This window comes from Lutjanus erythropterus, chromosome 1 (genome assembly GCF_056507025.1).
Source record: "Lutjanus erythropterus isolate fLutEry1 chromosome 1, fLutEry1.hap2, whole genome shotgun sequence".
In the NCBI taxonomy this organism is placed as follows: domain Eukaryota; kingdom Metazoa; phylum Chordata; class Actinopteri; order Lutjaniformes; family Lutjanidae; genus Lutjanus; species Lutjanus erythropterus.
Genome location: NC_139317.1, coordinates 31,459,969 through 31,484,357, shown reverse-complemented (window position 1 = coordinate 31,484,357; position 24,389 = coordinate 31,459,969). Strand labels below are relative to the sequence as shown.

The window sequence follows — 24,389 nt, the reverse complement described above, 5'->3', positions numbered from 1 at the left end:
TCAGTGACAGGTGATGTGAATCACAGTTGAGATGCTGTCTGTATCAAATAGGACACGGTATAAACCTGACAAGAGTAATGACAGAAAATGCATTTTGGTCCTTTTTTTTTTTTTTAAAGATTATTTTTTGGGCTCCCTGCCTTTACTTGGATAGGGACAGCTGAAGATATGACAGGAAAGGAGGCAGAGAGAGGGGGAAAGACACGCAGCAAACAGGCCACAGGCGGGAATCGAACCAGCGCAGAGGACCAGCAGCCCCAGCACATGAGGTGAATGCCCCACCAACTGAGCCACAGAAGCACCCACATTTTGGTAATTTCTAACCCACTTGGACCCAGTTGGAATAATAATTCAGCACCTTAATTTTGTTTAAGAGTGAAACTTAAAAAAAATGTCAATAGGGGAGGTTCAAAAACAATATTTTTTAGAAATACCTGGAATATGAAATTATGAAATATATTTGTCACAAAAATATTGAAAAAAGTCTCCTTAGTATCAGGACACATACAGTAGATACCGCACTTTTCAGTATTCGACAAAAACAAATTACGATGAGGGCATTAAACAATTTAACAGGATAACTTCAACAGGAGAGTTTAATTCATTCACAAATGACAGATTGGATGTTAACCTTAAAGCCATGCCCACCTTCCCCTTATCCACCTAGCATCTTTAAAAGGCCCAGTGTGTAGGATTTGGTGGCATCTAGCAGTGAGATTTCGGACTGCAAACACGCCGTCCCCTTCCAAGGAGTAGGAGCACCTACGGTGGCGGTGAATCTCAAAACACAAAAGGCCCTATATAGAGTCAGTGTTTTGTTTGTACGCTCTGGGCTACTGTTGAAACATAGCAGTGGACTCTGTGGAAATGGACCCACGCCATCTGTAGATATAAACAGCTCACTCTAAGGTAATAAGAAAACAACTAGTGCTATTTTCAGGTGATTATACACTAATGAAAACATATTCCGTTTCTGTCATATTCTGCCATCCTTGTAAATTTTACACACTGGACCTTTAAACCTTAATATCTAAACACATCAAGGCAGCTCAGTTGTGGGCCAGCAGCATGTAACCCAGCGTGCCCACAAGCCCCAGTTGTGTAAAAGCTGGGCCATCTCAGTAGAGCGTGGAGGTGGAAACAAATGCTGAGTGCAGCTGCAGACTGACTGTGTGTGCCCTGTGGTGTGTATTTTTAGACCAGAGCAGATGCTGGTGTATCATGTCTGCTGTGACGTCATCGCCTCTCTCTTTGTCAGCTGAGTGGATCCCCACTCTCCTTCAAACGTCAAAGGAAGTCAGGAGAAAGGTGAATGGGAAGGGGAAACGAGAGGAGTGGGAGAAAAAAAAGGGGGCTAGATATTGGGGTTTATACAAGAAGTACAGGGGAGGGCAATAAAGAAAAGAGGAGCTATGAACAACATAAGAGGAGGAGATGGATTTTAAATTTTTTTTTTTTTTTTTTTTAAATGGCCTAAAGAGACTGAGCTGAAACCTAAAAGAGGTGAGAGGAAAAGAGACACCGGGGGGAAGAGGGCAACAAAGGTTCAGGAGGAGAACTAGTACTGAGAAGTGGAGGTAACTCATAAAGGTAACAGGGTGAAGGAAAATACATGCACACTCTTAGAAATAAAGATCTGTGAACCATCTGTGAAATGTTTCACACAGAATCCCTTATTTGCAGTTCGACAGAGAACCCTTTTATTGTGTAATGGTTCCAACCAAAACCATCTCTAGGGGTTTTATCAGTACCTGTCCACCTTCTATGGGTGCTAGCAAGAACACACTCAGGGGGTTCTACCAAGATCCCTTTTATATTACAAGGGTTTTATCTGCAGTCTGGAGTTCTACTGAAAACCCTTTCATATTCAAAGGGTTTCATCTAGAATACACTCGGGGTTCTCCAAGAACGCTTTTATATTCCAAGGGTTTTATCTAGAACCACCCCAGTAGGTTCTACCAAAAACCCTTTCATATTATGGTAGAACCTCTTCAAAGATTCCAAGAATTTTTGAAGAACTCTTTCTTACAAAAAAAAACCTTCTTTGGATGAAAAGCGTTCTTAATGTAACCCTAAGTCTTACAAAAAACCCTTGACAAACCCTTTCTTCAAAAGAAAGGGTTCAGAAGTTAAAAAAAACTCCTGTATGTAGCTTTCATTATCACTCACATGATATTGCAGGTTATTCTCTATTTTTCATCATGGCTTGGACACTCATGAAACAGAGGGACAAACTGTAGTGACTGTAGTAATGGCTGTGTGCAGACTTTCCTCAAACTTTCATGACAGACAGCACTGAGTGACCTCAAATTTTCACAGGAGAGACACACGATCTGACAGACAGGCAGACATACCTTTAGGAAAGGACAGACAGGTAAACAGACAGGACAGGACAGATAGATATGCAGGCAGATAACAGATGACCCCCAACAAACACACACTCTATGACCCTAAACCACGACACAGCCACAACTGATTAAAATATACAGTGATAATGTGAACACTAAAGGACCTTTGATACAATCTGGAGCTGTTGAGCTGTTGGAGGACACCCTATTCTCTGCAAGTGACTGTACAGTGTGTGTTTGTTTGGCAGGGAATGCTGGGTTATATACACATATACATGTACAATATTAACAAGTATAGCATTTCATGCTCAATCCAGGGCACCAAACAGCCCCTGAGTCCTAAACACATATCTTATATGTTAATATCTAAACTAGGAAACAAACCCTTAAAAGACCATGCTAAGTTTTTTAGGAAACGCATTGTCAAGGTGCAATCAGACACGATTTGGCCATTGTCCTCGCCAATTTCAATTTCAGAAAAAAGTGCAACAAGATGTGCAGAGTGAACAAGGTGTGATCAGTACACATCTGGAAGCAAGTATGTCTGACCCCCTTTTTCAGTGAAATGAACAGGGAGTGGTGTTTGGTCTAACTGAACCTTCAGTCAAATTATCAAACTATGATTAAAACCAGTAGAATCCACATATAATGAATCTGTGACTTATGCATCCTTTAAAGGGAAACAACACTGATTCTACACATCAAAGTCTGTTTACACGTCTTGTGTATTAGTTCTGAAAAAAGTTGTATAAAGCCTTTTGAGGCTTCAGAGAGAACCGCAAATGTAAACTGATAAATTGTCATCAGCCAGTATCAATTGGGCCTGAAGACTACAAGTCCAAGTTAGCTAACCTGCCCTCTCAACTTTGCTTGAAACCACATTTTTTGTAACCTATAAACTGGAAGGTAAACTCCGCAAAGAATGTGATGTCACAAAACAAATCAAATGTTAAAAATAGTTGCATCTGGATTTCTGATTCAAACGCTATATGATCATAGAGGTGTTTCTAATTTATGTAAACTCAATTGCCATGTAAAGCTCTGAAAGACATCACACAAAACAAATCCAACTGGCTGTCATTGCTACAGACACACCTTAACCGGCCATGAAGGTGTAAAAAAAAAAAAAAAGAAAGAAAAAACACCGCCATATATTGTAACTACAACCTGAGCCACACTAAAACAGAGCAGCCTCGACCCATTAAACCCGACAAGTGAACAAATGGAAAGTTTGTGAGCTGAACACCAACAGAGCATGAATACAAGGAAGAAGGCACCAGCTGTAGTTATTTTACCACACCAAATGCGTTGAACACAACAACCAAATGAATGAGTCATGGCCATTGTAAGCAGGTGTATTCTCAAAAACTGTTTCAGGTGAGTAACCATGTGCCTGCTGGCGGCAAAGAACTTAAGCTGCACACACTCTCTGTCCCATGAAAATTCTGCTAAACTCCTGTACAAAAGGGCCAGACATCTATTTATTTTGGATGTTTTTTCATGCAACGTGAAAGACCACTGGACTAAACACTCCACTTTTTTTTTTCTTTAATGCTGGCATTCAGCTCTACAAGCAGTAAACAACACAGAGATGACTTGTCTCTGAGGCTGTCTACTAAAACGGTAGACGTAGTCGAAAAAGTTGACAAAAAGTTAGCAAAAACAAAGGTAAATTACAACAACATAACTGCCCACTGATGATTCTTTTTTGATATACTGATAATGGTGTAAGTTAAGGGTGAACGCTTCTTTAAAAAGTAGAGGTGGTATCATTTCCCAGCAGCAGTCTATCATAACTCTGCATGTATAGCATATAACAGCTTTTTGTTTTTCATTAATAAAAACCCTTTGCTTTCAGGAAGAATGTTATTGCAGTCCAGTCTCAAGAGCTGCTGCCCTCATCCCAATTTGATGGGATTATTTCCCTCGGCAAGCGGGCCTTACATTTCTTTCAAGATACATTTTCTATATAGTCCAAAAGATAGTCACCAGAGGCTGTAGCGTTGTTGACTCATGTACAATGCAATATGTATTATAGGAGTGAAGAAAACGGATATTAAAGTAAAATACAGAATATCACTTTTTGTGAGGCAGCAGCCTTTTCTTGTCTGTTCAGAAAATGTTCTGATTTCAGCTATGTGTACAGTACAAACATACAAATACAAAAGAAAAGAAAAGAATGAACAGAAACACAGAAGGGCAGAAGATGTATGAAAATCTGTACATGTGAACCAAGGTGTGAAAGCCCTGGATTGACATGACACCTTCATAACCATGACATAACACTCATCGTGAACATGGAAGAGTCTTAATGAATGCCTATTACACGGCGTTGTTGAATACTCAATTGGATTGCTGTCTTGGTGGCACTGAAAAATGACCAATCGACCAGGTGGATGTCAGGAACAGACCCATACATTGTCGTATTATCGAAGTTGCCTCAATGACAAATACCTGCGCACTTATTTTACTTGGCAAAGAATTAATTCCTTTTCTGAGGCTGTGGATATACAGTGTTATGCCACAGTGTGTTGGCCTGATAGATGTTGTTTTCTCCACACTTCTCCTACACACAACACCTCATCCATACCACCTCTCATCTACAGCACAGCAGCAGGTTTGGCTCTCTTCCCAAACAATCAGGACCATACACATAACTACTCATGACAGACACAAGCTGTCCAGACCCCACCGGCCCGCAGCTTACAGTAATGTACCTGGTGCGCTGCCTGGCTGCCAGTTGAGATATCAGCAAAAGCTGCAGACCCATCCCATAGATTTGTGCAACGTTCAGCAAAGTTCTTATGTGAAGCAATAGGGGTTGTCAAGCATTTTGAGATAGTTGAGATAATTCAGTGGATGTCTTTACATCTCTGAAAAGTTGCTTGAGCATGGTAGTCCATTACAGTGTATTACTCAATTTTATTTGTGTCAAAGTTATATTAATTTTGCATGGAAATGTAAAGTGAAAATGTAGATTATTTTACAAAGTGGACTGTGCATTATATCACCATATATTAATGAATAAAAACCCAAAATAAAAGCAATAAGTAAAGTATGTATATCATTTAAAAAGTATGATATGCATTTATCAGCTTTTTACATTAAAATGTTGCACTTTACCCGAGTTATATTGTTATAATGCAATAATATAATACAATACAATAACTTCAAACAATGAAGTCCAAACAATGTCAATACAAAAAAAGACAAATCTGTCTCTGTTCCTATCCAAGTACAAATATAAACACAACATTTTTGCTGGATTAAATAAGAATACTGACCTTTCTGTGTACCCCCAATGTCCTTATCTAACTGAAAGTGGCAATTGCAAAATTCTCAAAAACATTATTTCATGGAAAAACTAAAAAGACTGCGACTGCAGAAGAGCACCCACAGGACAGAAGTGATATTCAGTGGAACAGGAGGATTCCCTCGGGGTGGCAGATAAAATTACAGAGTGGACTGTTAGAGTTGTGGGCCAGGTAGGAAAGGTCATTATGTGACAAAAGTTGCTCGAGGGACTTCACTGAGCAAAGCAGAAGGTCATGTAAGTGACTGGGAGCCAGTGGCGCTGAAGAATGTTCTTCCTCCGACAACTGGGAGTGTGTCGCTCTTCGTGACCCTCATGACCTCTCTGTGCAATAAGACTTACAAGCAGTCTTGAAGAACAGAAAATGAATAATTTGGCTTTGTTTGCTACTAGCAAATGTTAGCTAAACTAAGACGGTGAACATGGTAGAAATTATACCAATGAAACATCAGCATTTTAGCATTGTTGCTGTGAGCATAATAGCATGCTGACATTAGCATTTAAATCAAAGTACTGCTGTGTATTTCTACAGCTGGTGTAGTTGTAGACTCTTAGTCTTCTTTAAAGGAGGGGCAAGTGATTCTGTAGAAAGATAATACTGACACTTTGGGTTGGGTTACATGTTGAGGCTCACTGTTTTGTTGAGTGGTTCAGTCCGAGTCACTAACCCACAACCTGGGAATAAGACTCAGCGATCTACTATCTTTCCCCAAAGTCTTTTACCCCTACTTTAAATATCTATAATTTAAAAAGTAAAAATATCTTTTGTTTCTGCCAATAAAAAATAGTCTCAATCGAATCTATAGAAGCTTGGAGCTCCATGATGGGGCTATATCTACTGTTATCTACCAAGTAGAGGCATAAAAAGTCCCAAAACTTAATTTTAAAGGAAATCTATGGATACCTAAATACAGATGATGAGGATTCTGGCAAAAACTGTACTGAGTTCTGATTTTTATTATTATTATTATTATTTTTAATCAATTTGACTTCAAAGTGCTTTAAAGGAATAGTTCATCCAAAAATGAAAATCCAGTCATTATGTACTCACATGCCTATTGAGGGTTGGGTTTATTTTGTTAGTCTGCAAACCACTGCTGAAGTTTCACAGGATAACAGTGTTGCAGAACTCCCAAACAATGGAAGTGAAAAGTGACCATTTTTCAAAAGTAAAAAACAACTGAAAAAAAGATAAAATGCCACCATACTGCTGGTCTGACATAATCTAAGTCTCATAAAGTCCCGACATGCCATTATCACTCTGTCACAACACACACACACACACACACACACACACACACACACACACACACACACACACACACACACACACAATTCAGATGGTAAGCATTTGCACGTGAACATGGCCCCAAGCTAAGGATCTACAGTGAAGATTTAGGTTGAAAACATGGTGTAAATGACATTTTTTAGTCAACTTGGCATGTTGGGGCTTTTAGTACACTTAGATTACACCAGACGAGTGGTATGGAGGCATTTTATGTTTTTATTCTGTTGTTGTTTTACATTTGAAAACTGGTCACCATTGACTTCCACTGATTGGGAGATTCTGCAACACTGTTTTCCTGTGAAATTCCAGCAGTGTTTTAAGGACTTAAAAACTAAACCCAACCTTCAGTCGGCATGAGGATAGCAGACAGTGACTGAATTTTCATTTTTGGGTGAACTATGCCTTTAAAGAGAACTACATACATGACTATCCTGTTTAAACTTTTACTGGACACTGTTCATAAATCCTAAATTCTACACTCTGTAATATGACAGTAAGATCTGCTGTCCTCTTAGTAATGTCCATTAGTCTTGTTAGCCGCATTTGGTACTGGATATAGTATGTGTATATCAGTAGTATATAGATAGTTGCTATGAAACAGAAATATGTAGAAATTTGACAAAACAGTACATATTACTACCTCACAATTGTGCACCAACACCAACCAGTCAAGTTGCAGTTGCATCCATGTCTGTCATATATGTAGAGAAGAATTTAATAAAAGGTGGTAAGTGTATTTTTTTTTTTCAGAGTGGAAGTCATCACAATGAGTTCAAGTGGACATTTTTGCCAAGTTTGACGATATGATATGAAGATATCACACTCACAATCTGACTGATGGACAGACAACCTGAAAACATAATGCCTCTGGCCACGGCTGTCATCAGTGCAGAGGCATAAAAATCTGGCATTATCTGCTTTCATATTTTGATATGAAGCATATATATTGTATATGCATCTGTCGAGGAAACAGAACATATTATTTATTAAACTATGAGCCATTATTTCCACGTTACATCAAACAGTAGTATTACGCCATGTACCAAAAGCCCAATGGCAGCTTTGAAAAGGCACTTTCTGGGAAAGTAAAGACCATGTCCATAATGGCACATTTCATCCTGAACCTCACTCCACTCCATCTGAGGCCTCTGTGTACTACAAGATCAACACACACACACGTTAGATTAGGCTGTCTGAGCATAACGCCTGAGGATCTAAAACACACCAAAAACTTGGCCAGAACATGGAGACACAAAGCAGATGTTCCCTGCTCCCACCAGATGCTGGGGAGAACTTTGGAGAAGCTGGACATCATGGTGTATTAGTGTTACAGACTCATTGCATATAAACAACTGCAAACTATTCAACAACTTCTAACTTACGATCAGACTCAATGCCTGAATCAATGTAATGGTGAAAACAACATAGACACTGTAAAACATCACACAGGAATTAAGTGGAATCAACTAATATTTTCTAATTAACCTGATGTAAATACACAAATTATAGTAGTTCAAGTTATTTAAAATTCTTGTGATCATTTTCAGAACACTTCAGAACATATAAACATAGATTCCTCTAACTTTAAGTCTTTTGACTTGAAATGATGAGCTGAATGAATGTACAGTGCAGAGTAGAATCAACTCATTAAATTTAACTTAAATAAGTTTCTAAAGCAACATGATCAGTATATTAACTTAGACTTCTAAGCTTGAATTGTTTGAGCTTTAAAACTCTCCTTAGACCCTTGTTTTTATCATTTCAATTAGGGGTGCAACAGATAACAAAAAACATAACAAATTGTATCATGGTTTTGAGTCACAGATTAGATCACTTTTCAGATCAGCAAAAATGAAAAAAATACAATTATATTATATAATACTATACAGTATACTATACAGTATACATTGAATACTATGCTGTACTGTATTATACTATACTACAGTACATATAACAAATAATTATACTAATACACTATTACACTCGGTAGTCTGGCTTAATGTCATGTCCACAGCACCATCTGATTGGTTATAAGTCACGAGTAACAGTCAATCAACACAGACACACTGTGTCACAGTGAGGCAGACACAGATTTGCACCACTGAGCAGAGCAGAGTGGTGTGCAGAATTTAAGACAGCAGCTAGTTAAAGTATCAATAAAAATAAAAATCCTATAATCTATTTCTATGATGACAGCATGCCTAGTTTCACAGTCACACCAGTGACAATGCCCAAAATCATGGTTGAGATTTCATTGCATAGAGGAGATGTGATGGCTTTTAAATCCACCAGTCTTCCTTTTATTTTAGACTCCAATGCCTCACAGAGCTGCGCTCCAAACAGCGCGCGTATGTGTCATCTTTTCACCACAGCGCCACATCAAGATTTCAGGTTATAATGTTAAAAAGTAACATATGCACGTCAAACCATGACAGTTGATCCATACAGACCACAGGCCAACAACAATCCATTACATCCCACGTCTAAAGGAACTATATGTCAAAAACTTGTCCCTGTTTCTAATACACTTTAATAAATCATAGTTGTTTGTTTTCATAATATGAATAATATTAAATTTAATCCATACCCCTTTAGACTTAAACTTTAATAACTTCAGCAGGTGCAGTTTCTCATAATGTCTTTGTGACAATGCTGGAACAAAGTAACTCCAACAGGAGTAGTTGAAGCTGTGAGTTCTTTGCATGAAATGAAGAATGGAGAAAACATAAAAAGAGGTTTGTAGTGTTCATCAGTGTTACTTAAGAGCCGTTGATTCAACTTAATATCTTAAGTTTGATGGGCAAGTATAACTGAGTAAGTTTGTTTTGACACATTACAAAATTATCTCAACTTGTCTTTTCAAGTTCAGTCAACTTAATTAACTCAGCCTTGACACTAACTTTTTTTAAGTTCAAACATTTTGTATTGTGTTTACAGTGTATATATTTCACACCTGTGTTTGTTATAAACTAAGAAAAAAAGTATTTTCTTGCTGCTAAGAAAGTAAAGACAGTGAGTAATGTTTGTCTTTGCTGCTGACTCACACACAACGTAATATGGATTTCACATCAAAAGATGAAGATGAGGCAAAAGAAAGACTGTCAGCTTTTACCGGCGGGACTTTATCGGCATCTAGATTAAACCGTGCTGAAACAGTGATACCAACAGAGAAACATACTTCACCTCATATTTCTAACCACTTGCATTTTGCTGAATACACACCTCAGTCAATTCACCCATGGGTCATTTTCAGTGCAATAATTTGGAGAACATAACTTGCTGTTTAGCATATTGTTCATGTTGTAGGACAAAACACCTGTCACTTCAACAGAATTCACAAATTGCTTCGGGTAATTTCTTGGAACACCCAATTCAACTTTAGAGAAACTTTCCTAATTTCACGCCAGTGGATATTAATGAAGTCTGCCCAGCACATTAGCTCATTAATAATATTACAGATTAAACTATGATGAATTGGTGGACTGCACAATGGACTGTTCTGGCCCTGGTGTGACCAGTCTCTTATCTGACCTTTACAGATACAAGCTGTAGAAGACACAGGAGACACAGAGACCCCCATGGGGCAGGACTAAGACAGCAGATGTACATAAGCCTTCTCCATAATGGAGAGGTCCATGGACCTTTTTACACTGTGTCAGTTTCCAATAATAGATTGTTTTAATTTCTACAGACACTATGGGGAATATGGGTCTTGAAAGACTTAATGACTGAAAAGACAGATTTCTGTAGACTTGTGAAATTGACTTTACTGCCCGGTGTGTTTCCTCTTCTACGAATTTCTGCATATAGGGCAAACGTAGGAGACACACAGTATATCCTGCACATCTATTTAAGGTGTTGCCTGTTGCATCTTGAGTATTATGCAGACTTCATGGAAACTGTTTTAATTCAGTTAAGAGTGAGTGAATAATTATAATTATAATTATAATTATAATGGCATTTCCATAAACAATTTACTGGAGGGAGACACTTCCCACAGATAAGACTGATTAGTTTGAAAATAACAGTGTTACGATGACATATGGAGGAAGCTGTAATGATATAGGCATTTTTGCTTGTCAAAAAAAAGAAAGGTCGGGCAAGGAACCTTAAGCTCCAAATGTCAGAGATAAAGGTAGGCTGAAGTTGTTGAGTCTGCCATTACACACACTGGGCAAAGACTGTAAAAGACATATCCTCCATCTTATTGTATCATGTGTGAAGAAGTAGTATATACATAGTAAAAAGACATCCGCCAATGACTCTGGAACACACTCACAGGACTTAAAGGAGACTTAAAGGGGAAATTGTGGGACTCACAAGTGAATTACAATAAAAAAAATCCCATGTCCCTCATATCATCTTACCCAGTATCACTGTAGGTCGTGAAATGGTAATGTGATGCAATCTATTTATTTGTGTGCATGGAAACGGATTGTCAATAGTTTTCATGACAGTCAGCACGACTGTCAAAGTAATAAGGATGAGTGCAGTATAGAGAGAGACAAAGTCCATGCAGGGAGGAGGACAGGGTGACTGGGTTTGGGTTCCCTTTTGAGACCAATTATCAATATTGACTGTTTTAAAGAAGTGGGTATTCTATCCCAAACCATGATCTTTTGCTAAACCTAACCAAGTAGTTTTAATGCCTAAACCTACCCAAGACTTTTATTTTGAAAGTGTAACTGGCATATATATTGCTAACTTAGTCTTGCATAGCCAGGCCAGAAAAGGAAACAGCTTCTAGCTTGTTTACATTTGTACCATTAGCAGCCCAGGTGCTAATTTGCCCATTTTTAGTTGCTTGGAAGATATGGTTATTTCCCAGGTACTCTGAGTTAGTTTCAAAGTCATGTCGTGTAAAAATGGGAAATTTGTTTCCATGTACATAAATCTGAAAAGACTAAATTTTGTGACTATTTCACAAACTGTTGTGAGACTGTGTTGCATCATTGGGTTTTCTATTTGTTTTTTTTACTTTGAATGTTTTTTCCTGAACCGCAGAATTTAATGCCATGAAAATTATACATCTGTTTCTACTGACTGACTGACTAGTACTTTCGATAAAGAGTAAATTGAACTTGCCATGTAAAGTGGGTAGAATGCCCCTTTAATTTGACTCACCGACTGTCCTGCTGGAACCACTTGCTCATGCTAAATGTTTTTAAAACCATTGTTGCTTTTTGAAAAACGGGGCAGCCCTAGTCCTCGTCATATAGATCTCCTAACCTACATTTATTATTATAAATAGTTAATAAACAGTGTACATGATGCCAGTGTATTTATGAAAAGAGCCAATTAACTAGAATATTGGTGCACTTGTAGACTCTCCCAACAGGCAGAGTGAAAATCATGTGCTTGTCAACTCCCACCCTCTGAAGAAAAGAGGCAAAGCCATCCAAACTCTCCACCTCCCTCTGCGTTGAATAAACAACAGGGTAAATAGTGACATGGGGGGAAAATGAATGGTCCCCACCAGCACAGTGAACCCTTCAGAATCTTAAAGGGGAAATCCACCCAAATATACAATTTACTGTATACATTAATGCCAGAGCAGAACCAGCAGAACTTTTTCTTCATTCAAACCCTTTCCAATCATCTCATGACTCCTGATTTATTTCATAATTCTTTGGACGGATCTCTGTCCCCTGATTTGGGAACCACTGGACTAAAAATTCCAAAAGTATATAAATTAGGAAAAATTTGTAATATTAATATTTTTGCTGATAATCCTTCTGCACTATTACTTAAATAGGATTTTGAATGAATACTTTTGCTTGTAATGGAGCATTTTTACATAGCTAAACTGGCACTTTTATTCAAATAAAGTTACTTTTACCGCCACTAAAAATAAGAGACTGATTCAACGGCACACTAATTTATAATCTACTTGTATTTTCACATTTGTTTAATTTTAAAAGACTGGTGTGTAGGATTTAGTGGCATCTAGCGACGAGCTTGCAGATTGCAAACTCTTCAACTCATATTCCCCTTCCAAACATGTAGGAGAACCTACAGTGTGAAAAACAGCTATTCTTATTCTTGGATGATTATATATTGATGAAAACATTATGACTATGTCATATTTTGCTAATAGATACCCTATAAATCTTATATGCTGGACCTTTAAATATAAACCATATAAATTCAGTGCTACTATAAACACAAGAAAAGATGGTTTAAACTTTTTGCCCATATCAATGAATAAAAAAAAGAGGAATCAAAGCAATGTTTGTTTCTCATTTGAAATTATTTTTCTTTTGCTATTATTTATAATATATCTTAATGACATCAGCATCAGTCTTTTAGAGTGAAACCTTTTTTCTGTTGAGCTGCAGAAAGTGAGCTATATAAATCATCTGTTTTAGGATATGTTCCACCTTAACCACAGCATGATATGACATTGCTACTGAAACCCGCTGAGCTGAGCTCTGTATGGGACCACAAGCAGAACTGGTTCTCTTCTAAAAGCACAAATGGAGCGATGATTTAGGGCTATTCATCTAGGTCAAGAGAATAAATGCAGCTAGTTAAGAAGAGACAAATGAGCGAGTCATGCTACACCAGCAGAATCATGAGTTAATGGAGAATAATGATTTTCACTGTTCTCCCTTACCTCTTACTTTGTCCTCACACACTCACAAACATACACACACAGGCTGCAGCACGTTCCTTCAGTAATGCATCAGCTGTTTTCACTACACACTCTGAGCACAGATTAAAAATGGAAAGCTGGAGGAAAACTGGAGGAGGATGTTTATTTGTAATGGTCATGGATAATAATAATAATCAATATACTGTGTTGTTTCACAGAAAGGATTAACATAGTGACCTGTGTTCAGGGCTGCAGAATGGACACTGTGTTGTCAGCATTGTGCAGGTGTGTTTCAGCATCTCAGTGTGTGGCTGTGTTTAGCATTCAGAGTGACGCGGGTCAGAGACACCTCAACGGTAGCAGTGTCTGAGTGAATAAAGGTCATTATTGTAGAAATGGAGGCACAGAAGCCTGGGAAAGACTGACAGAGGGGAGACTGAAAGAAGTGAAAAGTTGAGATGAGGAAAAAAAAGAGGCATGCTGGGACAAATAATGTGAAAGAGAAAGAGAAAGAGAAAGAGAAAGAGAAAGAGAAAGAGAAAGGAATCCACAAGAATGTTGCCTATAGCCCTTAAATTCCATATTAACAATTCTGCATTTCTGATATTGGACCATACATGTTCAACCCATTTTTGCCATATGTGGGCAAACAAACAGTTGTTTTATGCTGGTTGGTAGAGTGAGAAGAAGACGGAAAGATCAGTGATGGACTGTACTTACTCAGCATTTGCCATGATGCTGGGTGATGGAGAGAGGAGAGATGGCGGTGGTGCTTGTCACAAGATTTCCAAGTTTTCAGTGTTTTAGTGCTGCAGTTCACCTTTTCTCCAAATCGATGCCGCTTTCATGTTGACCCTGGAATGAATAAGGTCATTACTGCAAGAAGACAAGAAACATTCACTCATGTTTCACACAGGGCTATTCTAATCTGTGTGGCTGGAGATCTAGACTGTTAGTTTCAGGCCTGGTAAGTGCAAAAGTTCAGTAGCAGCTATTACAACATCACAACTTCTGATATAAACAGTTCCATAAGCCTCTACCACATTATTTGATTTGTTTCTTGTGTCTAGAGGGGCTGTGTATTGGTAAGAATCTGGGGACACAATACATATAACGATACAGGGGTGCTATTCAATACAGCAATACTGTAAGATAACATCTTGCTATTTTTTCAATCTAAATTTAGTAAAACTGTCATAAAGAACACATCACCATACACATAAATTCTGTGTTATAAAAGTTTACTTTTTTATGCAATCAACAGTGAAGATAGATAACACTGCTGGAGTTCAAACACAAAATAAACCAGTCATTAAATTTTTTTTTCACAATATCATTATACAGTGTTTTCAAGAATTGTTAGTGTCACAAAGTATAATAGCTCTATACTTAAGTGTATTGATATTTTATCAACTCCTAGTATTTAGTGATGTAAAATTGGTGGAAGTCATGGATTTCATCTTACAGTAAACCTGTTTGCGGGGTTCATCCTTACATGATGCTTAACAAGGCTCTAACTAAAGATTATTGTAATTATCGATTAATCAGTTAATCATTTAGTCTATAAAATGACAAAAAAATATGAAAAAAGCTTGTCACAATTTCCCAGAGCCCAAAGTGAGGTATTCAAATTGCCTTTTCCCTCCAACCAACAGCCCAAAAGCCAGACTCTTCGTTTACAATCATAAATGACAATTTGTGCCATTTTTGCTTGAAAATTGCTGAAATTATTAATCCATTATGGAAACAGCTGGCAACAAATTTTTTTTCACCCGACCAATGGATTAATCTTCTAACTGTTGCAATTCTATTGCTCAATATCAAACTAAAAGAAACCTCAACATTTAAACTATGAGTCACAAATATTTTTGAAAAGTTCAAGTCAATAAACATGTCAGACAACATCAGCTATAGACAATAGTGACAACAGAACCAGGAAGTCACCAAGACTGTTATAATCTTAAAGATAAACCAAACTTTTAATCACAACCCTGAAGCATTCCTCTGCCTACATTTCTGGGATCAAACACGCTACAGAGTTGGGTGCATGTCAAGACTTTCACTTCAAACTGATTTCCTTGCTGGTATCAGATTCCAGAGAGGAGAAACTAAACGAGAGTTGTGCGGTGCTCCTCTCAGTACATAAATGAATTATTAATTCGGAGCAGAGGACCTACCTGTGTGAGATTTACATTGTTGTCGGGTAATCGTGCCTCCCGCTGCCCCCTTGCTGATAGTAATGTCTCCCTCGGTGGTGATGAGAGTAAGTGAAGCAGCAGCAGGCTCGCAGTGTGTGTAGGCTGCAGCTATCCTTAGCACTTTTGCATTGGACGAGCAGCACCGCCGCCGCTGCTCCCACTTGCGCTGCTCGGATTTCAGCGCAAAACCAAAAGAGAGGCTGGAGCTCAAATGCAAGACGCATCGTCTCTCGGCATGTTAGCTTTTTTTTTAAGTGTTATTCAGCTCAAACAACGACCCTTTAAAGTGCGATGATCTACTCCTCCACCACCACCACCTCCTCCTCCTCCTCCTCCTCCTCCTCCTCGCTGAGGCTTGTGCGTGTGCTGCTCCAGATCCAGGCTCCGCTCCTCTAGCCGAGGGTTTCCCCGGCGAGCGCAGCGGGGAACCCTGCAAGAGGAGCTGTCCAGGTGCTGAAGAGCCCGACGAAGCCCCCGGTTCTCCACCGACCCGCTCCCACAAGCAGCAGCCGGCCGACACAGCGCACAATTTCATCCAAACGCCATCAAAACATTGACGTTTTCGTGCCGGAGACTGACAGTAGCCAATGAATCGTGTGACATTTGCATCGCTCCGGTCACGACATAGCAGTCTAAAAATGTTGGCCGTGTGTGTGTGAATGTTTGTGTGTGTGAGTAGATTTTCTCAGTCCCCGATTGAGGCCAATTTGAGAGCAGGATTATCGCCTCGGATGATTTTATTAGCTTTACGCCTGGTAGGTCGTCCCTCTCCGTGTCATGAGCGGTTTTTTATGGTTTCCCAAAATAAAGATACTATGGGAATATAAATTGCCTTTACAGCAATTGGCTTAACCGTTTGTCATTCACCGGGATTAGCCAGTCGATGGTTAAAGCGCACATCAATCAATCTGAAGCGTCTCTTTCCTTTATTTAAACACGCCTGGACGTGGGCTGCTGGAGATGTTATAGGCTGAGGCTCACATTTCAGGGTGTGCGCAAAATAACGAAAAGTGGTGATGTGAATTAACTATAGTAGGCCTGTGGTTACAACCGAGGGAGGATGCGTAACGCCCAGTGGTTTTAAGACGCTGGTGTAGTGGCTTGAAAAAAAAAAAGGGGGGGGGGGGGGGGGGGGGTAAGAGAAATAAATGTGGCACAAATCAACATACTGAAAGATTGTAATTTATTGAGGAAAAGAGCAGAACAGACATGATTTGGCACATGTAGAAAAGTGCATCAACATCAAAACAACTTTGTTCAAAGAGCCATAAACACTAACTTAAAATACATTTTAATTTGCATCTCCACTCACTGTAATCAACAAAAACAGAAACGCAGCTCATGAGTTAAAAAAAAAAAGAGATCTGAGACTTCCTGTGTGCACACAAAAAGGTTTATTTCTCTCAAACCTTTTGTCTGCATGGAAGTGTTAGATCTGCCAATTCATGTCTTGAAAAGCAAAAACAAGTGTTGCGTTAATATTTTTGTTGAGTATATAAGGGCAGGTGTGTGTATTATGATACAAAGGGCTTCATTTAAAAAAAAAAAAAAAAGTAAAATATTGGAATTCTCTTGAAAACATCCTTTCTTGCAACAATCATTGCTCCAGCATGTATAGAAAAGCTGAAATTAAACATATTAACAGCAACTAATGAACAACAAACAGGTATATACTGGAAGTTGCACTTTCATGTCATTACGATATTCTTCTTAGTGAGGAAAATCAATCAATGACAGATTCATAGAAGACTCAATGGATTTTGACAGAAATATTCTGTTATTTCTTATATTTGGCCGTTTTTTTCAAACATTCAACTATGTAGTTAGTCTAAGACTATACTATCAAGATCTCAAAATTAACCTTTACCATTTATTTCTTTTGCAAATGATACCAAATACATCATCATCTCCACCAGATCCATCACATTTTTTTCTGATGCTGGACACTGTAACTTCAATTTCCAACCAGTTTCCAAAGGTGGACAGTAGAAGAGCAGAGTCTTAAGTGAGGTGAAACTGAGAGTTACTGGCAGCTAGTGTCACTTGCACAGCCAACAGAGCAGCCATGTTCTCTCATCCATTTCAGTATGACTTTTTCTTTTAAGCTACAGAAGCTACTGTAGAGAGATAAAGTAACCATTAAATCCAACCATTAGGAGCTGGAAGTAGGTAGCAAGAGATATGACCTGACATATGGACAAAAAAAATAGGCACTGTAGGATTCTGACTGATTTCCATGTGGCCAATAGCACCACAGTACATGAATATCTTGCAAGAGTATTAATTTGTAGGCTAACAGTTTATTATTTTCTTCCATTGGTTAGACAAAGAGTAAAACCCAAAGTGTAAAACCTACATAATAAGGAAGAGCATTCAAATCAAGACTAGCTTGATTTGTGGAGGAGGGACCACACTCCGCTTATTTATATGAATAAAAAAGTGCCTGCGTTGAATCAACAATTATTAACAATAGCTTGCGGGATACACAAGCTTATTTAATTTACTCACCTGCAAAGCAGACAGACCATGAGGTTTGATGACAGAGCAGAAAGATATGCCTTAAGTGTGTGTGAAATATGGGGAAAACTATAAACATGTTTTACAAGAGCGCTCTATCACAGCTGAATGTAAAAAGAGATGACTGCTTTGTCTTTTTCTATCTGATCTTTGTGAAAGGTTCAATACGATGCTGTGTTTACACACACAGTCTCCGAGGGACACAATTTCCCAAATGATGCCATCAAAGGCTAAAGGGATCGTTTTCCTGCTTTATGAGCAGAAATGGTGACAGCAAAATTCAGTTGTAATATGAGTTAACACTGTACACAATGCGTCTTGTTCCCAACTGCTGTCATAAACAGAAGCGTGAAGGGTGGTCGTTTTTTTTTTTCCTGTTGTCCATTGTCACTGTGGATCAGTCAAGTCAGCCTAGATGAACCAGTGTCATGACTGTAGTGTACTCATGCTGCAGACTGTCCGTGTCAGTGTCGCAAAGCGTGTAGTCATCTTTGATGATTCGGTCACAGCCAATTTCGCCATTGCCAAACAGGCCAAAGAGTGGGGTGTTGGGAAACACCTTGTGAAAGGCGTCGGCCTCGACGTTGGTCTGGTTGTTGTAGTAGTTCTGGCCTCTCCCCACGCAGGCAAACATGAACCCTAGGGTGTTCCTCTCAGGAATTTTGGCAGCCTTTAGCCGCCGGATCATGGTTTCAGCCGCCTTTGGGTTGCTGATGTCTTGGTCCAAGAGCACAGATGCCCCTTGCACCTTAGGGCCACTCAGGGCCAGGCCCACCACGCCGTATGCACCCTGGCTACAGCTACAGAGCGAGAAATGATGGAGCAGGGATGGTGTGAAGAGAAAAGGCCACAGATAATTTAATTCAGCTAATGGTAAAATCATAACTTCCTGTGTTCAACTATAAGCCTACTGTCAGTCCCATAAATGGCATAAGTGACAGAGAAATACAGAAATGTAACTTTTTTTAACCCAAATACTTCACTCAAAACTACAATTGTGGCCTCAAATTATTTGGACTTCAGGAATTTGCACAAAATGACATGCATTTGTTATTTTTGTATCAAGGCATGATTCTTCCCAAATTTGCCAAGATAAAAACTTGATTTAAGTGAAGGACAAACTCACCAGTGTCTGGTGGGAGAGAAGACACTTTCTACCAGCCCTCCAGCGATGAGGGCTTTGCTCTTGGCCAGCGGCTCCAGTATCTGGCTGAGGAAGCGTGCTCCTCCAGATTTATATGCCTCATAGACAAATATCAGCACCACACGCAGGTCCGGGTTGTCAACTAGTCCTAGAAAGAAAGTATGGCAATTAAAAGAGTGATATGAAAACAAGTTGTGGAATATTTTTCAAGTTTTGCATTTCTCTGTTTAGATTATTGAGTAACTGCTGTAAGCCTCCACTCACCTGCTTCTTTCAGGGCTGTTGGGGAGATGGACTTCTTGCAGAAATGAAAAGGCTTGATGTGGACACCTTCCATGCTGGGGAACATGATTGCAAAGCCAGCCTCACCCTCCTGGTACTCCTGAGGAGGACTGGAACAGGGGCCACTGGGAGTCACTGCACAGAGGAGCAAGCATGAAGTACTACATGCAGTACCTTGCACAAATGTCATGTATCATTCCAAAACAAAACAGTGACTAAGTTCCTACTCTATGGCTGACAGCATACTCATCACTAAAATCAGATGTTAACTTGGAACGAGAACCGGAACGAGATTTCCAAAACCTTGGTTTAAAACCAACAGTACATGAGGTTCATACTATTTCCGGGGAAATATTACAGAATACAAACAGTGGACACTACACCAGCATGAATATTGCACAATAAAAATCAGTAGTGACAACCAAAACAATGTAACAGACAGAGGACAGAGGCTCTGGCGTGACATCAGTAACGCTTTAAACACTTCAAGTTAAATGTTAAGTCAGGTTTCACTTTGTTAGATGTAATTTAATGTTTAAATTAGTTCTTCATTGGCATGAGTTACCATGGTTACATGTCTCCAAACAGCAAGGAGGCTCTCAGAAAGTGACATGATACATGCCGAGCAGTGCAACCAAAAAGATCCATACTACTGTTTATTTACACAAAAATATGTTGAACAATACCACACATTTTGAGTACGTAGTGCATAGTATGTGATTTCAGACGCAGCGCTGGTGTTGTGCATGTTGGCTCACTGTCACAGTTTAAGGGCTGTCCACAGCAAGAGCCATATTATAATACTATAAAAATATCTCTGTAAAAATAGTTTTAACTCAAGGGGATGGCGGCGTCCACACCACAACTATAAAGCTGCAGTCCGGACACCCCCATCCACTTGAGTGGATATTTTTATAGTTATGGTTCTTGTTGTGGACAGCTCTTTACTAGTACACTTAAAGCCATCATTAATGTTATCAGTAACACCTGTGCTTTTCCTGCGTTGGCACAAGTCAAAACGTCAGCTGTGAAAAGGACCTAAAGATTTCTCTCGCAGCCTTTATTTCTCCTACATGTATGATGATTATTGCCAACTTCTGGTAGAAAACAATGTTTGGCTTTGTTGTAAGTAGTTAGAAGATTTTTCTTCTTTTTGGTGGTTTGGTTTCGTTTCTTACAGTCAGCATCTAGTGGTCATTAGACAAACTGCAGCTCAAGGCACTAATGTATTGGCCTCACTTATCGACTGTGGTGGTTCCCACTGGGTTGGGAATAACTTGTAATAACTCAGGACAGCAGCAGGGAAAAAAGTTCAGCAACATCAACAAACCAGGAATGATTTCAGTACCCTTAAATTTACAGGATCATAAGATAAGCAGCCTCATACACCAGTGCTACACCTTTTAGAGCTTCAATTTTTGTTGAGCTGAACCCCTGGTGTGCAACTTAGCTTGTGCACTACAGAAATACCAGACATCAGTATCTCATGTATTCAAAAAACTAATGCTGAAACACTATATCTGGGTGTATCACAAGTCATCTTTTTAATTCTGTGTAGCCCCACAACCAACATGCAGAAATAATTAGTTGTAATCTAGGCTATATGGCAGACTTATTACAAGTAATCTACAGATCCAACCTTATCCAATCAAGGATCTCATTCATTTGAATTAGATGCATGTGGTGACCCTGGGGTGACCCTCAGTGGCAATATCACAAAATGAGTGTTATCACAAACAGTCCAGGCTGCCATTAAACCTGATAGACGATGGGAGCCTGATAAGCCATCATCTTGCAGAAAGAGGACGTGGCTGATGGAGAGCGGCTTCTCCGCAGGGTTGTGATTATATGGAGAAATGGGGAGCACAGCACCAGGCAGACTAGGCAATCTATCAGAGGGAGAGGCAGGGAGGTGCCAGCCACCAGTGGTGCTTTCCAACTAGGCAGCAGCAGTGGAGATTAATGCATAGCCCTCACTACTGAAAGATGAACTATTTCTCTTAGACATACCCGAGACACACCTGGTTAGCTTACTTTTTTTTTTTCTTTTTCTTTTTTTTAGAGAAGATAAAAATGCCAAGTCCACACATTTGTACCATCATAACCTTGAAGCTCATTTAAGAAACATATTAATTTGACACTGAATCGTCCTGTATGAGGCCATCAATGGTTTTAATGGCAGGAAGGAGGGAATTTTATTGTTTTCTATATGAATGAAGAAATGTGACAAATAGAAAAAAGAGGAACACTTACAGACTATGCCTGGTGTAGCAATACCCATAATGTCACAGCCACTAGGGAAGAGCAGGTTCAGTTCTTCAATTGTGTCTGGACTGTGACGACTCTTTTTTGCTTCAGAGTTGTTGAGAAAAAAAAACATGTTAACAAGAAAGGTGACTGTTTCATACGCTTATCATTTTAATTATTCATTAAGAATATACCACTGGAAAGTAAAATGTTCTTCTTATATTCTTTAGACTGGCAAACCACTTGTTTCTTAGCAATCATACATTTACATTTCTCAGTGTTGCAAAACATTGCTATATACCTGTCAAGAAAATTTTAAAACATCAGTGAAGACTCTATGAAACAACTAACACTAGCAAATTAGTATACAAACTTTAATATGCTTTTTTTTTTTTTAATTGGCTGGCAAATGTTCATTAGTCCTAGTCAGTAGTTTAACCACTGTCCTAAATCAGCACGCAAGGTATATTAAACTGTATGTAGCCACAGCAACTATGATCATGCATCACAGTATGTTACAGATTAACTCAATGGTTCACGAGTGTAAACAAACTACATGACAACTTCAACACGTCATGGCTGGTTTTTAAGTAAACACAAACAGCCATGTAAGAATAATATTCTCTAATAGCCTATTTGCGCTAAAAGTGCAGGTGTTCAGCCATAACAATAATGTAAGAATTATTTGTCATATCAAAACAACAACCTGTCACTGAAACTGTACTGACAAAGAGGAACAATGGTCACGAGTGGAAACTCACCAACAGGGAACAGACACTCAGTGAGCTAAAACCTACTGCTTACTGGCTTGCATCATAATATGGCCCCTGTCTGTAGTAGTGTTTACCAATTCAATGTTCAGTAATCAAGGTTACTGCAGATATTATCTTCTTTTTATTTTATTGTTTACTGGTGACTTTGTCAAGCCCCTACGAATGTAATAGTACTGCAAGTAGTCAGACCCATATTAGTGGCTTCCAGTTAATAATGTAGCAACAAAAACAGGTCCAACTTATGTTGTATTTCAGTAATATTTTGTTTAAAAAAACTAGGAGGTGGAGTTGAAAGCATTGTGATTACAAATAAAATTTTAATATTTGTAAAAAAAAAAAAAAAATACAAATATGCACTTACCAGATGTATTCTCTATACTTTATAAAATACAATAATTCAACAGTTCTCTGTACTATTATTTAATACCAACCTTTACTCTGTCTGTAGCAATAAGCCTGTCCACTGAAGCCCTCACAGTCTACCATGGCCAAAACTGTTTTAGGCAGGAGAAACACTTTCTGAAAATAATCAGAAGAAAAGTGCATGCCTTTAAACACTGTAAGTTCTTTCTGGGCAAAAAACGTGGTCCAACAATAAAACAAACCTTATATCATTCATATTTAAAGATACATCAGACGAGATGATTTCCAATCACCTCCTGAACACATTTTTAGGATTTTACCCCTAGCTTACAAGAGAAATAATTGCTGACTGAGCATGCATGTTATGCAAATCTTCAAGACAAGCACTACTCTCAAAATGTTTACTATACTTTATGTAGTTTTTGCAACGTGTATGCACCCTTGTAGTGCATATCTGCAAGGCACGGGTTCTCTTAAACAAAATGTTATTGTCCCAAACAGCTTTCTGTTCCAGTTCCCATGATGTGGGTGTAATGATTTACCTCCACCTCCTCAGAGAGGATGCTGCAGAGGGCATGGGCCTCCGTGTTAGATGGTCCACAGGCTGACACCCAGGTCAGCTGCTGCTGAGTCCTCAACACTCTGCGGGCACAGTTTCTCCACAGTCTGCACACACTGAAAAAAAAAAACACACAGAAACATTCAACTTTGCCTGTTCGCTTTGTAAGAACTTGGCAAGAGAGTTAGCTAGCTAGCTGCTAATTTCGTGCTTCTGTCAAAGACGACTGAGCTCCTGAAAGCAATTACTTAGTTACACACCACGTATAGTGACACACAACCTTTAGTCTGTCAAATTCATTCGCTTTCTAAATGTTTCTTAAGTCTCTCAAAAGTAGTTTCACTTCCATCGACAGCCAGTGGCGTTAGCTAACTTCACTATTTAGCATGCAAACATTTTCCGTTACCTCGCGATCCGGAGAAGAGACTTGGTCGGTACGAACGTCAGAATTCGTTCAACCACCTCGGCAACGTTGCTGAGTACGTATGCAGCCTTGCTGTCTTGTAAAGAAACGGTAAAATCTTGATTTTCACCCATGTTTCTTTCTGAAGTGGTGGATTTCCAGCACGGCTACCCAGCTACGACCTTTCACCTTTGCTCTTCAACCGCTGCCAGGAGAGGCGCGTGGAGGTGGCACACTGCCCCCAGCGGCGAGGAGGAGCTGTGGCAGCTAAGTTTGCCTCAATTTTCTTGTTACACTTGACAAATTGAAACTTTTAAAGAATATAATGATTTCCCTCTGCTACACACAATTGTGTTTAT

General features: G+C 39.0%; 2 protein-coding genes across 2 annotated transcripts in view; both read right to left on the bottom strand.

Moving 5' to 3' along the window:
- The window catches only part of LOC146333125 (transmembrane protein 266-like), a 65,195-nt gene extending 49,297 nt beyond the window's left edge, over positions 1 to 15,898 (bottom strand). The window contains exons 1-2 of the mRNA XM_084724702.1: positions 15,722 to 15,898; positions 14,265 to 14,399 (exon numbers count right to left, since the gene is read on the bottom strand). Coding sequence (XP_084580828.1) covers positions 14,265 to 14,278 — 14 coding nt within the window. The 5' untranslated portion in view covers positions 14,279 to 14,399; positions 15,722 to 15,898. The remainder of the gene's footprint in view (positions 1 to 14,264; positions 14,400 to 15,721) is intronic.
- A 1,010-nt stretch (positions 15,899 to 16,908) lies between these two features.
- On the bottom strand, positions 16,909 to 24,229 carry fbxo22 (F-box protein 22). The gene is made up of 7 exons (XM_084719834.1): positions 24,034 to 24,229; positions 23,611 to 23,743; positions 23,137 to 23,224; positions 21,939 to 22,037; positions 19,668 to 19,820; positions 19,386 to 19,551; positions 16,909 to 19,059 (listed from the first exon to the last, which is right to left on the bottom strand). The coding sequence occupies exons 1-7, from the start codon at positions 24,162 to 24,164 to the stop codon at positions 18,666 to 18,668; spliced, it is 1,164 nt and encodes a 387-aa protein (XP_084575960.1). The 5' UTR covers positions 24,165 to 24,229; the 3' UTR covers positions 16,909 to 18,665.
- Between the last annotated feature and the right edge of the window lie 160 nt (positions 24,230 to 24,389).

What these genes read in the sequence shown, in the direction of transcription:
- fbxo22 (XM_084719834.1), bottom strand. Translation starts at nt 24,164, where the DNA reads ATGGGTGAAAATCAAGATTTTACCGTTTCTTTACAAGACAGCAAGGCT. An exon ending in AACAGCCCTGAAAGAAGCAG is followed by an intron (nt 19,552 to 19,667) that starts GTGAGTGGAGGC and finishes CTTTCTTTCTAG; the next exon opens with GACTAGTTGACAACCCGGAC. An exon ending in TTCTCTCCCACCAGACACTG is followed by an intron (nt 19,060 to 19,385) that starts GTGAGTTTGTCC and finishes CTCGCTCTGTAG; the next exon opens with CTGTAGCCAGGGTGCATACG.